At 46.9% G+C, this 14797-nt stretch overlaps 1 protein-coding gene across 1 annotated transcript in view; it reads right to left on the reverse strand.

Moving 5' to 3' along the window:
- Positions 1-266: 266 nt before the first annotated feature.
- Positions 267-14797, reverse strand: part of MAN1C1 (mannosidase alpha class 1C member 1) — a 210370-nt gene continuing 195839 nt past the window's right edge. The window contains exons 8-12 of the mRNA XM_020983147.2: positions 14465-14580; positions 9928-10147; positions 5491-5663; positions 2945-3060; positions 267-1118 (exon numbers count right to left, since the gene is read on the reverse strand). Of these exons, the coding sequence (XP_020838806.1) occupies positions 1001-1118; positions 2945-3060; positions 5491-5663; positions 9928-10147; positions 14465-14580 (743 nt within the window). The 3' untranslated portion in view covers positions 267-1000. The remainder of the gene's footprint in view (positions 1119-2944; positions 3061-5490; positions 5664-9927; positions 10148-14464; positions 14581-14797) is intronic.

Consider the following 14797-nt stretch of genomic DNA (forward strand, 5'->3'; position numbering starts at 1 on the left):
CTCTGCCTTTTGGAACTCCTCATACCCTAAGCACCACCCACTAAAATAGGAGACCTCCCCTGATCCCCCAATAGCTAGTGCTCCCCCAAAACTTACTTTGTATTTCTTTTGCAGAGGGGCGTGTGGCACATTGAATAGAAGCCTGGCCTCAGAGTCAAGAAGACCCACTGGCTGAGACTTTGAGAATCCAGGTTCATCTCCCTCCACCACAGGTTGTCAAAAAAAGATGTCCTCAGAGGTCACTGATCACACGCGTGCTAAAAGCATTTCTTAAATCAATTTTTATTGCAGACAATAATATAGCATGGGGTTCCCTGGGCCTCGATGCTGGATGACCGACCCACCCGTGGTCCATATTTCACAAGCTCATTTATTCTGGTTCATGGGTAGCAGGGAAGAGAGGGCCAGTGATTGACAACACTCTGTTTCACCTTGAACAGCAGAGGCAGCCTCTCCCCCCAGATCTGAGAGCCAGGTGACATGAATGGAAATTAATGGTAAATGGTGGATAAAAAGCACAGAAAACATATAAAATGGGGCCAAGACGGGAGAAGAGAGTAGCTGACTCAGTTTTCATGTTGACATTACGTAAGAAAGCACATCATATTGAAAACGTGATTATAAATGAGAATAAAATCCAACTGCATAGAAAAAAAAAGATAAAATAAGACAGAATGGGAGGGATGGGAGAAGGGCCCTCTCTCACAGCTGGCTTCTCCTCCTCTGGCCCCTGGAATGAAAAGTCAGTGGGTTTCATAGAAATTCTCTGTAGAAAGGAATGTCCATGGTCTGTGTACGGGATGGCCTTTGACCAAGGTCTCGCCTCGAGGTCGGTGTGGTTCCTCATAGAGGAAAAGAAGGTGCCTGTCCAAGGAATCTGCCCCACCCGATGTCTGTCTGAGTTGGGAACGTGGGCCCGACTCTTCCTTGAAAAGCAGATCTCGTTGGTGGGGATGCCCAGACCCTGGCAGCAAAGATGGGGGCTGTCCAGAGGCAGGGGCTAGTGGGCTTTGGCTGGACTGTGTACGTGGCCCACTGGGAGTGGGTGGGCTTCTGTGTTGAATACCCAGTCTTCCAAGGACAGGAGATCATCTTCAGAGAACAGCAAATAGAGGTACCTGCATACCAGCGGGATGGATGGGAAGACGTTAGCTGTTCAGCCTGGAAGAATGAATGCTACACAGCCCCTAATCCTGCTAGCAGTGGAGGCAGTGAGAAGTGGCTAGACCAGCATGATGGGTGGAAGTTAGGAGGAAGGCTACAGTCCAACGAGCTGAGTGACCTCTGGGCAAACCACCCTTCCCCCTCAGTTACCTTATCTGTAAAGTGGGGACAAGAACTTGGACTTCCCCTCCTTCACAGGTTTGTTGGCTGGGATCAGATGAGTCCATGGATATAAAAGCGTGTTGGAAACAGGAGGTAAAGGAGTGTCACCATTCATGGACCCAGGGCTGAAAATATGGGGAGCTTATGGACATGGGGAAGGGGTCCAACTATTCTGAAAGATAGCTAGAAACTGTGTCTCCCAGGTCCCCAGGGGCACTACTCTTCACCGTATCTTCTCCAGACAGAACACTATGGGCCAGGGCCTCCCAACCAGGCTAGACTTAAAGACAACTGGGATCCCCAAAGTCAATATTCTCAGAGCCCCAAATCCACTCTACAGCTACATTTCCTAGGCCAGGGACTTCTCTGGGATTACTGACCTAATCTCCTCCTGACTTCCAGCCTCCCCATTCCAGTCTACGAGATTTATCTTCTTAAAATATGACTTTAATTATAGAATCACAAAATGCCAAGAGTTGGAGGGACGTCAGAGGCCATCTAGGCTTTATAGGGCACTGGACTTGGCGTTGGGAAGGCCCTTGGTTTGACTCCCATTTCAGACACTTACCTGGCTCACTCCGGACTCAATTTTGGGAGGTCCTAGACAGGTGGTCAGGCAGTAATTCAGGGGGGGTGGAATATTAGAGCCTTTGTGAAAATCCCTTCATTTTACAGATGAGGAAACTGAGACCCAGGGAGTTCTACTAGCAGGTGGTGCTACAAGAAATCCCCACCAGTGAAGGTATACATATGTATATGTGTGTATATGCACACAGGTATATATGTATGTATGTATGTGTATGTATATGTATGTACATATGTATAGGTATGTAGGTATAGCCCATAGATCCCTTCCTTTAACCCTGCATGCATGTATGTATATGTATGTATATGTGTATGTACATGTATATATGTACATATGTATATTTTATATATATATAGCCCACAAATCCCTTTCTTTAGCCCTACTAAGGAAAAAGCTCCATCCTCTTTTCATAGTCCCACCACAAGCTGCTGCTGCCTCCTGGTGACTTTTTTCCCCCTTTAAAATTGCTCTGGATAGTCATTTCAACCCAATTTGACTTCCAGTAAAGTGCAGGGGGAAAGGGAGCGAGGAGAGGACCCATTTGTAATTGGCACTTCTGGCATAGGAGGGGGACCTCAAACTTGGGACAGAGAGAGATGTGTCTGTCAGACCCTAGCACATAAGACCAGGAGGGTGGAGGGAGCAGAGGGACCCTGGGACATTATCTCCCTGAAGGAAAACAGAGACCCCAAGAACCCCAGGGCACCAGGGGGCTGCTCCTGGGCAGGACACAGCAGGAAGGAAGCAAACTGGGGTCAGCCCTGAGAAACTCACCAGGGGATGGAGGATGGAGATCCATCCATTTTAACCACTTATTCTTGCTAAGTAGGTGCTAAGTTCAGTTGTTTTTAATCTAGAGCCAGGTGTTGTCAGCGCCCTGGGGGTCAAAGTCCCTGTGGTCTTGCCCTAGTTATGGTTTTGAGAAAATGAGCCTCCAGGTAATTCGCGGCAAGCCCCAACAGTCCCCAAGCATACACCTTTGGTTCCTGTTAAGGAGAAGGAAGGAGCATCTTCCAAAAGGCCTGGACTTACTTCAGTGTCTCTGCCAGGAAAAAACTCTGTTGCATGTTATCGTGCTCAGGAAACATGGTATAAACATTTCGGATCCCGGAGAAACCTGTTTCTGTCCGACAGTATTTTTCTAGGGCCTAGAAAAAAGGAAGAGAATATTAGCATGCAGTAGGGAATGAAAGCCCTGAGTAGGGTCTTGGGGCAGTGGTCAGCTCTAGATGGGTTATTTCCTTGATCAGAAAACCTCTTCAATAATGAGGCAGATGACAAAGATGAAGATGATGAGGATATCAGACATTCACATAGGACTTCAAGTTTGTAAAGCACTCTAGAGTTCCACTAGTCTTTAGAGATATTTTACAGAAGAGGAAACCGAGGCCCCAAGAGGGTAGGTGATTTGTCTAAGGTCACATGGCAAGTTAGCAGTCCAGTCTAAACTTGAACACAGGGCTTCTGATGCTGAGTCTTCTCATTATGCCTGCTGCCTCAAGTCTTATCTAAAGTGACCATTCAAGGAAATTACGACCAAATCAAGAAACACATGGGGTTCCCTGTCCCCTCCCTTCCAATTTCAATAGGTAGGTAAAGTTTCTCTGCTTCCCCATTCCTGCTGTTCTTCCCTCCCACCAGTAACCTCTTCAGCTTATTGTATAGGGTCTGCTCCTTCTGCTCCCCTTTCGCCCAGGTCACCCAGGTCCCCTTTCTGCCATATTTCTACATGTCTGTGACTGAACACTTAAAACAATCTGTCTTTCAATATTTCCTGGCCAGGTTTCCTATCTGACAGGATCAGTGGATCAAGCATTTATGAAGGGCTTACAATGTGTCAGGCAGAAGGCTAGATCTCAGGAATACAAAGACAAAAGTAAAACAATGTTAGCCTTCGAGGAACTGACATTCCACTGGGAGAAACAACATATGGGCCTTTTAGATCCAAACAGAACAGGCTGAATTCCTTCTTCATATAATAGTCTTTTAAATACTTGAAGAAAATGATCATTTCCCCACCTCTACCTCCAGCCTTTTCTTCTCTAGGCTAAACATGAATGGTTCCTTTACTTGATTCTCAAGTCCCCTCACCATCCCAGTCACCCTCCTCTGGACCTGGCAACAATGTAATGCAAATAATATTGAGAACTCCAGGGGCAGGATCTGTGGCCTCATACCAGATCAGCTCCCCCCTACCTCAATGACTTCAGGGAGTGCTACCAATAAAATTGTACTTGCTAGAAGATGTTCTCCAGCTCTGGTTGAGTCACAGGCCAAGAAGGCCTGCCTGGCTTAAATAATAACCATGGTGATGATGATGACAATAACAATAACAACAATGATCCCAAATACCTATAGTGCTTTAATAAGGTTTACAAAGCACTTTCCTCCCAACAATCTTATGATGTTGATAGGCTGAGTATTATTATCCCCATTTCACAGGAGATCAAAGGGAGATCCAAGAAGGTATACAGTTGTGGAAGGGCCAGGGTTGCCCAGTTGACAGATGTCAGAAGGGGAATCTGAGGCCAGGATTCCTAATACTAAGATCAGCACATTTTCTCCACACTAATTACCAGGTCTCTCAATGGAAAGAGTAACAATTCTCATTTCTACAGTGCTTTAAGGTTTCTGAAATGCTTCGTTCACAACCCCAATACATAAGAAGCTTATGTTTTACAGAGAAGGAAACTGGGGCTCCAAGAAGAGGAGCTAACCTACCCAAGGTCACTGAGCCCAGAAACAGCAGAGCGCCTGACTCTCGAACTCAGCAACCCCCAGCTCTGAGGCAGATGGTGGTGCAGCGGGTGGAGTGGATGCTGGGCTTGCAGTTGGGAAAATCTGAGTTCAAATCTGACCTCAAACCCTTCTTAACCGGGTTCCATTGAGCAAACCACTCAACTTCAGTTTGCCTCAGTTTCCTCAACTGTAAAATGGACTTAAAGCACTTATCACAGTGTCTGGTACACAGCAGGCACTTAATAAATGCTCCTTCCCTTGTCCCTACTGTGAAGAGATGATTAAATTAGTGTGGAGGATAATAGAACATGCTCCTCTCCCACCAGTGTGTTTTGGGCTTAGAGTGTGAGTATTTACTGTCCAGTGGTCTAGCTTCCTTAATCTCCTCTTTGTCTTCTTTTAATTTTTTCCCTTTTTTATTATGAATTTAACAATCAATAAGCATAAACAATTCATTGTTTGAATATTTAACTGTGAACTTTTATGTTATATATATATGTGCTTATAAAAGTCATACGGAACAACTTGTGTTTCTATTAGCAGCAAGATTGCCCCATTTTGGGGCAGCCAGGTGGCACAGTGGATAGAGCTCCACCCTTGGAGTCAGGAGGACCTGAATTCAAAGCCAGCCTCAGACACTTACTAGCTGTGTGACCTTGGGCAAGTCGCTTAACCCCACTGCCTAGCCAAAAAAAAAAAAAAAGATTGCCCCGCTTTCTGTGTCGAGGGTGAGACTGGCAGGTGGGGGACGGGGGACGGGGGACGGGGACGGGGGACGGGGCACTGGGGTAGGTCACATATTTCCGGGAGCGCTCACTCACCTCCGGCTCGGCCCTTACCTCCACCACTTCCCAGCCCCATTGGCGGTACTTGGGGTCATGAGTCAGGCGCCACATGTACATGTAACTTTCCACCACCTCTGGCCGCAGGATGTAGTAGCTCTCGCTCGGGCTGGATGTCGTGGCTTCGCTCCCGAAATCAAACCAAAACACCTCTGGTCCCAGCTTGGTGTCTGAGGGGGTGGGCACAGGACAGTCAGTCACAGCATCTTGCCTTGATGCGCGGGGATCCTAGTCCCCGACTCTCTGAGCTGTAGGAGACCTCGGGGACCACCCAGCCCAGGCTTCTCTCTAACACGGTCCTCAAACGGCCATCCTGCCGTTGCCTGAAGGCCTCCGGGGAACCCTGCTCTGGGCAGCCCGTTCCGTCCACTGACAGTGCGTGTTTAGGAAATTTAGATGTCAAGGCCGAACTGTCCCCTTGGCAGCTCTCCCTAGAGGCTCAGATTCCGCCCTCTGGGGCCAGGCCAAATACATCAAATCCCTCTTCAAAGCCTGGAAGACAGACAGCTCCCTTGCCCCATCCTGACACCCCACCCCCCAGTATTTTCTTCTCAATTCAATTCAGCAGAGGATTTGTTCAGAGGAAGGCAAAGCTCGTTGGATTTGGGGTCAGAAGACCCGGGCTCTGCTTCTGCTCTCTATTAGCCAGGTGATTTCTGCTAAGGTCTTTTCCTTCTCTGGGTCCCAAGGCCATCATCTGTAAAATGAGGAGGGGAAGACTAGATGATACTATTAGCCAGCATTTCTACAGTGCACCTAAGTTTACTAATTACTATCCTCACCATAGCCCTGTGAGACAGGCAGTGCAGACATCATCACTCCCATTTTATAGATGAGGAAACTGAGGCTCAGATAAGGGAAATGACTAGCCCAGGGTGATCTGACAGCTATTCTGTTTGCAATGCACTCTTCTCTAAAGTCCTTTTAAGCTCTAAATCCCATGATCTTTTTTGCCAGGAGAGTAATCAAATGAATGGCCAGTAATTACACGAATTAATGAACGAAAAAGCATTTATAAAAAGCTAATTATGTGTCAATAATAATAATAACTAACATTTATATAGCACTTACTCTGTGCCAGGCACTTTGGTAAGTGCTTTATAATGATCTCATTTGATCCTCACAACAACTCTGGGAGACAGGTGCTGCTGTGATCCCCATTTTACAGATGAGGAAACTGAGGCAAGCAGTGGTGAAGTGACTTGCCCAGGATCACACAGCCAGTAAATTTCTGATTCTGGATTCGAATTCAGGTCTTCCTCACTTTAGGCCAGGTGCAGGGCACCACCCCCAGCCAAGCACTGGGAATACTGATACAAAGCAATGATGGCTCTCGCCCTCAAGGAACCTATATCATTTAAAAAAATAATTAACTAAACAATTAAAAACATGTATAGTCAAGGCAACAAATTCCTTCATTAGCCATGATAAATATACACATACATACTCATACACACATGTATATGTGTGTGCATGTGTGTGTGTGCATGCCTTAAGCTGTACTCTGTTTCTCACTTCTCTAGCAGGTGATGGGTAGCCTGTTTCACTTTAAGTCCTCTGGAATGATGGTCAGTTACTGAATTGATCAGACTTGCTCAGTCTTTCAAAGTTGTCTTTGCAATATTATTGTTACTTGTATAAATTGTCCTCCTGGTTCTTCTCACTTCACTTTGCATCAGTTCATAAAAGTCTTCCAAGGGTTTTCTGAAACCACCTCCTTCATCGCTTCTTACAGCACAATAACATTCATTCCCTCATTTTCACATGACACAACTGGTCAAGCTGCTGCCTAATTCTTTGCCACCACAAAAGAGTCACTATCCATAGTTTTGTACATAAGGGTCCTTTCCCTTTTCCTTGGATTTCTTTGGGGGTGTAGACCTAGGAGTGGTATCACTGGGTCAAAGCATATGTACAGCTACATGGCTTTGGGAGGATAGTCCCAAAGCACTTTCTATAATGGAAGGAGCTTTGGAAGGTGGAGACAAAACACAAAAATGAGTGGTGGCCAAGATGGCCCTGAAAATAACAGGGATGGAGTGATTTCTAGGTGGAAGGAATAGGATTTCCATGCTGGAAGGTATGGCAGAGGTCATCTAGTTTCAGCGCTCTCAGTATCACAAAATGTTAGAGGTGAAAGGGACCTTGGAAAACACTCTGCTCCAACCATCTTTTGCATTTGCAGATGGGGAAGCTAAGGCAGGAAGAGGGGAGGGTGGTGTCTTCCAGGCCACAGTGGGAGAGCCAGGGTGGCCCAGATGGGGCCACTGAGGGGCAATGGCCAGTGAAACTCTCAGAGAACCTCTCTTCCCTTGTGTCTGTTAGCAGGGGATAAAGTGGCACTTGACTTTTTCCAGTTGTTTCCATTTCTTAGTTTTCAAATTCACTCAATGCAATATATCATTACTTGAAAATTAGGGGGCCTTCCCTCAGAGCCTTGGCAGTAACTCTGGTCTAGGAGGTGGGAGTGGAGGCCTGGGAAAGTGATTCAGAAACCTTGGCACAAGCACAAGGATGGTTTTCACCTTCACTAGTCCTAATAAAAACCTTGTGCTGGTGGCAGAGAACCGAGTAGCCCCAGAACACCAACGAGGACTGACCCCTTACATACCCTGACTGCCTTCTGCACCAGCCAATGGAAATCATTCTCTGGGCTCCAGCCAGGCCACTTCTAAGAGCCTGAGATCTGGCCCTGGGCAGAATTCCTCCCTTCCCAGGGCCTCAGCTGCTAAATGAGGGGGTTGTATTGGTGATCTTGAAGGTTCATAAACTTCAGTGACTCCCTGACTCTAGTGGATGAATTAAATTATTATAAAGCTTGTCCCTAAGGGAGTGTAGGTTTTCTGGAAGGATTAGAATCAAAGCACTCAGAGCTGGAGTGGACCTTAGGATTCAGAATGTCAGAGCTGGGAAGGATTTTAGAATATGGAATGTCAAAACTGGGAGGGGTCTTAGAATATAGACTACCAGAGCCGGGGGAAGAACATAGAATATCAGATCTGGGAAGGGCCTGAGGATACAGAATGTCAGAGCTCAGAAGGGCCTTAGAACAGAGCATGTCAGAGCTGGGAGGGGTCTTAGAAATGATCTAGTCTAACCCTCTCATTTCACAGATGAGAAAACAGAGGCTTAGAGAAGTTTAGCGCCTAATTCCAGATTATCCAGTTAGTAATTGGCAGAAACAGGATCTGAACCCTGGTATTCTGACTCCAAGTCCAATGTTCTTCCCACAACAATTTCCTGCCTCTCAGGCCGGGCATCTTTTGTGAACAACGCAGGCGCACCTGACATTGAAAGGATCCAGCCCCTGGGACATTTCTAGGCCCAGGCTCTGCCAGATGAATGGTCCCCACCAGAGTTTCTGAGCTTGGCGGGGGGGAGGCACTCGCTGCCATCCAGAGTTTATGTGGTTAAGAAGGGACAAGGATGAATGCTCCAGGGAAATGCAGGTTTTATTGCTGGGGACATCATTGACAGAGAAAGATGATGAAAGCTTAAGGCTGAGCCTTTGATCTCCTTCAAATTATAACTGGAGTTTCAGCTATGGCGCCTTGACCTGGCCCCTACTGCTGGAGGGAATGTCTGCTTACCATTTGCTATATGTTCAAGGCATTTCTCTATTAACTTTTTTGGGGGTGGGGACTCAGCCTCCTTAATGGGCTGGGGACAGGGTGGCCAGGTGATAAGGACCTCCAGCTAAGAAAAGGCAGTCAGCTGTTCATTGGCCTCAGAGGTTATCTCAGTTTAGCCAGAAGAAGACTGGGGGTGGTTCACCAAGGGGCTTTGGTTTGAAGAGGAGGAATATCCTGGGGGGCTGGCGAGGGGGTGGTCTGTAATTCCAGGGCATTGAAGGAATTATGGAAGCCTCTCCTCGTGATTTACAGAGACATTCCCTGCCTCTCTCTTTCTTTCTTTCCCTCTTTCTGCTTCTCCCTGTCTCTGTTCATCTTTCTTACTATTTTCTCTCTCTTTCTCTCTCTTTCTCTGTCTCTCTGTCTCTCTGTCTCTCTCTCTCTCTCTCTCTGTCTCTCTCTCTCTCTGTCTCTCTCTCTCTCTTTCTCTCTCTCTCTCTCTCTCTTTTTCTGACCCCCGTCTATTCCCTCCCTCCCTGCCCACAGAATCCTTTTCTTACAGACCTACCATGAAAAAAAATCCCATTAAAGTCTTATAGTCTTCTCTTTCACATTGTGAGAGGCTTGGAAGTCCTTCCCAATGTTTGACCTCTTACTCACTGCTGCTCGCTCTCTCTCTCTCTCTCTCTCTCTCTCTCTCTCTCTCTCTCTCTCTCCCCCTCTCTCTCTCCTCCAACTCCTCCTCCTCCTCCTCTCTGTCTCTCTTTGTCTCCTTCTTTCTGTTTCTGTCTCTCTATCCTTTTATCTGTCTCTCTCTCTCTCTGTGTCTCTATCTATCTCTGTCTCACATTCAAGGCCTTACCTGTACGGATGTAAGACTCATGACATGTCTTTGTGATCTGGGCAGCAAGCTCCATGTAATGCTTCCTCTTCCCCATTTCTGCATCTTCAGCCCCCAGGGCAATCATGCCACCAGAGAAACATGCCAAGTGTCCCATCTTATGGTCCAGGACACCCCCTTTCCACTCGGCGATGTAGGTCAGTCCCTCTTGGGATTTCTGTAGCAAGTGGGTTTCTATTGCCTAAAAGGAAATTGGGAGAGTTTGGAGGGGCCCAAGGAAATGGAGGGGGGGCCAGGGAAAAGGAGTTTGGGAAGAAGGAGAAGGAGCCAATTATTTGTATATTTCAGTAAATAACAATGAACCAGGCCTAGACATATGTGACTGACTAACTCCCCAGAAACAGCCTGCCTGTGACTTTACCAGCTTCAGACTCTGATGACAAACTAGAAGCCAATAGCAGGGCTGCCAGGAGCTGTTCATAGCCGATCCGTGGATTCACCTTGAAGTGTTTTTCCTCTATTAGGAGAAACTAGGGCCTCTGGACCCATTTTGAGGCCATTAGCAGAAAGAACCAACTGATGGTAAAGCTCTGTTCCAAATCTAATGGGCCCCCAAATGCTCATGAACTTAAAATCACAGATTTAGAACCTGAAGGGGCTTTAGCGGTCAGCCAGCCCAGCCCTCTCCTTTTCACAAAGGAGGAAACCGTGGGCCAGAGTAGGTAAGCGTGGAGTCAGGGGCAGAGTCGAGATTCTAATCTGGATTCTCAGACTCCAACCCCTCCCCCCTATATTTTCAGTGCATGCAGGATTTTATAGCTGGGGGTTCTTAGGGGTCATTTGTGTTCCGGCCAAACTGGGCTGTCTGAAACGGATGGTGAAATGCCACAGGGGAACGAGCCATGTGCAAAATCCTTCTCAGCATCTGGTGATGAAAGGACCTGGTCTTACTGTTGACCTCTGTACCACTTAGAGGCCTTGTCTTCTGCCTCTTTAGGAAAACTATTTTTAGGAACTACAAGTAAGGAGGCGAATCTGAATTGCTTAGAATACCAACAATGGGCTTAAAATTGGTGATGTTACCATCCACATCCCATGGTTTATCATCACACACTGAAGGAGGAGGAAAGGAAGTCAGTGAAATTCAGTGTTGGGGGAATTCAGCCAGAATGGAGCGCTCGTGTCCAATTACCCAACTTGGACTTGTTATATCCTGCCTTTGTAAAGGCTGTGCCCTCCTGTCTGGAATAAGCTTCCCCCTGACCTCTGCTTTTCAGAATCCTTCTTCAAGATTCAGGGTTGGCGTCCATGCCTCGGTGCTGCTTACCCTGGTCCCTTACATTACCAGGAATTTATTCCCCCTTAAATATTCCTCAAGAACTTGGTGAGAGTTTCTTCTTTGCCCTCATTGCTCTGTACCTCATATTGTACCTATCTGGGTATAAGCTCTATCTTTCTGGTCATACTGTTCCCCACCCCACCCTACCTCTACCTCTAATGGAATGTAAACTCCTCAAAAGAAGGGACTAATTGATCCATGTTTTTGTTCCCTGAGCACCTACCGTGGTCACTGGCATAATGGGTGTATGGTCATAGGATTCTGCAGTATGGGCTTGTTTCTATCCTATGCCTCATGCCAGGCTATAAGCTCCCTGAGGGCAGGAACCACAGCTGCTCTGGGCTTTAGCATGTCCCTTTGGATTCTAACACATACTCAAATATACCCACACAAAGGTCAAAATGTTGTTAAGTCAAGAAGCATTTATTAAGCGCCTACTAGAAGCATTTATTAAGCACCTCCTATGCACCAGGCACTGTACCAAGTAGCCCTGGGGATGCAAAGAAAGGCAAATCCATTATCACTGGTATGAGCTTAGAGATCTAGGTCTTTGCTAGTCTAGGCACTCATCACTGCTCACCTCCCTTCCTAAATTCCTTCCTGGAGCAGGAGCTGGGGATAGTCAGTCTAGAAGCATGACCCCCTGAGGGGGCAGCTAGATGACCGCAGTCTTCCCAGTATAAAAATGTCCTGTGGAACAGGGATCCTACCTCTACAGCTGGAAAAGACCTTCGAGGTCATTTAGTCACCTCTAACGATAAAAGCTAGCATTTAAACAGTGCTTTAATGTTCACAAAGTACTTTTCACACATGTCCTTATTTATCGGATCCTCACCTGTGAGTAGGGATGTTCTTATTAGCTCCATTTTACAGATGAGGGAACAAAGACTAAGAAAAGTGAAGTGACTTGCCTAGGACACTCAGCTAGCTAGGGTCCGAGGATTCAAACTCCAATCTTTCTGACTCCAAGTCCATCACTATCCACCGGACCCCTGAGGTGTCTTTAGTCCAACCCTCTCATTTTACAAATGAGTAAATCAAGTCCCACTGAAGTCAAGTGATTTCTCCCCCAAGGTCACCCAGGTAGTGACAGAGGTAGCATTTGAACCCAGATCCTCTGACTCTGAGCATTTTCCTTCTATTGTACTACATTTGTTCTGCTTGGTCCCACAGGACAGGAGAGAGGCAGTTTCAGTGAGCCAGTCAACAAGCATTTATTAAGCACTGACTGTTTGCCTAGCACCGTGCTGAGCATTAGAGACATGAAGAAAGGCAAAAGAAAGGCCTTATCCTCAAGGCGCTCAAGTCTAAGAAGGAGACACATACCAATAACAATGTGCAAACACGATAATTACAGGGTAAACTGGAGATACTGGCAGCTAGCTTGGAGTCAGGAAGACTCATCTTCCTGAGTTCAAATCTGGCCTCAGACACTAACTAGCTGTGTGACCCTGGGCAAGTCACTTCACCCTGTTTGCCTCAGTTTCCTCGTCTGTAAAATGAGGTGGAGAAGGAAATAGCAAACCACTGCAGAATCTTTGCCAAGAAAACCCCAAGTGGGGTCATGAAGAGTCAACGACAATAACAAATGAGAGATAATCAACCACAGCTCAGCATGAGCAAAAACTTTCTAATAGTCTGAACTATCTCACTGTAGAAAACTCTGCCTTTGGAGGGAGGGCGCTCTCCATTATGGGGCATGAAAACAAAGTCTGGATGATGGCTTATCAGTGATGCTGTAGAGAGGCTCTACCCCTTGGGAAGGCACTGTTAGCCTTGCAATTAGAAGAGAGTCTTAGGGACAAGGAAAATACATGTGGAGTAATTTTCTCTCCATTAAAGCAGCTTGCAGAGGCTTTCAGATGCGTGGTACATTAAGGAGGGGAAGAGCGCCAGGTGCTGGCAGACAATTAGGTTGGCCACACTTTGGTGCCTTTGGGAGGTATAAACTGTTCAAAGGGCAAAGAGAGGGACCTAGGCAAGACTCGGGAGTTGGGGCAGAGACAGTTGTAGAGTAGAAAAAAACACTGGATTTCCAGTCAGAGGACCAGGGTTCAAATGCCATTTCTACGTATTCTTACCTGTGTGGCCTTATGCAAAGACACTAACCCTCCCCGGGCCCCAGATTCCTCAGCCATAAAATGAACTGACCTCTAAGGTCTGTCCCAACTCTAAATCTAGAATCCTATGATCCTCAATCACTTATTCTCTGGGGTCTGAATCTTCTCCCAGGTAAAGATGAATGGATGACCTCTAAAGTCTTTCCCAGCCTGAAATCTAGCATTCTGTGAGCTGAAATCACTTACTTGCTCTATTTCTTCATCAGTAGAATGGGGGAGAAGGGCAGTTGCATCAGATACTCAATGGATGAAGATGGAAGGAAGAAGCTGCCTTGTTTAAGGTCAGCTCCCTAACCCTGGGACTTCCCAGGCCAAGACTCCCTTCACCGGTCACCACTCAGTGCCATTGGCCGCCATGGGTCTTGCCTTCCTCGTTTGAATATTTGTCCTTTGAGAGCGGACCCTATCTCAGTTTTGTATTTGTATTTATAGCACTTAGCATAGTGGCTGACACATAGTAAGAAAGTAAGTCCTTAATGTCTCTCTCTCTCTCTTCCTTCCTTCCTTTCTTCCTTCCTTCCTTCCTTTCTTCCTTCCTTCCTTCCTTCCTTCCTTCCTTCCTTCCTTCCTTCCTTCCTTCCTTCCTTCCTTCCTTCCTTCCTTCCTTCCTCCTTTCTTCCTTCTTCCCTCCCTCCTCTCCTTCCTCCTTTCCATCCTTTCTTCCTTCCTTCCTTCCTCCTTTCCATCCTTTTTTCCTTCCTTCTTTTCTCCTTTCTTTCCCTCCCTCCTTCCTTTCTTCTATCCATCATTCATTGTATCTTTGTGTCTCTTCTTCAGTGTATGGCCTGGGGGGTGGGGTGGAGGATGCTGCCAGAGGAACAATGAGCATCTGTGTTTTGTCTTTCCAGGGAGACTTGTGCTCTTTGGCAGTGCTTGGGACCACCCCCAGGGCAGTGGGAGGGGCGCACCTCTGATAAGGGCTGCCCTGCACCTGTGATAAAGCCATAGGAAAAGACTCTGGCTCATCCCCCTCAGGACATTGGAAAGTCCCTGTGGTATGGATCAGATGACCTCTTAGATCCTTGTCAGCACTAGGATTTGGTGATTGTAGGCAGCTAATTACCAACCTGTTACCAAAAGGACAGAACCAGCTTCTTACCTCGAGGGCAGTATAGTACATATTTTTAGCTTCTATGTCTGTCTTGGCTGACATCAACCAGGCCTTGATCAAATATTCATAGAAACTGTCCCCGAGTCCTCCAATAGAGACATGGTCTGTGAGGAGAGAGGAGGCACAAAAATGGTTACCATGCAACTGGCCAGATGGCCCAGAGCAGCCGCCCATGCAGAGAGCTCTTGTGTGGGGGCTGAAGGCCAGTGCGGAGTTAATCAGTAAGAGAAAGAAAGAAAGGAAGGAAGGAAGGAAGGAAGGAAGGAAGGAAGGAAGGAAGGAAGGAAGGAAAGAAAAAAGGAAAGAAGGAAAGGAAGGAAG

This window comes from Phascolarctos cinereus, unplaced genomic scaffold, assembly GCF_003287225.1.
Source record: "Phascolarctos cinereus isolate Bilbo 61053 unplaced genomic scaffold, phaCin_HiC Scaffold_726;HRSCAF=1367, whole genome shotgun sequence".
Lineage (NCBI taxonomy): Eukaryota > Metazoa > Chordata > Mammalia > Diprotodontia > Phascolarctidae > Phascolarctos > Phascolarctos cinereus.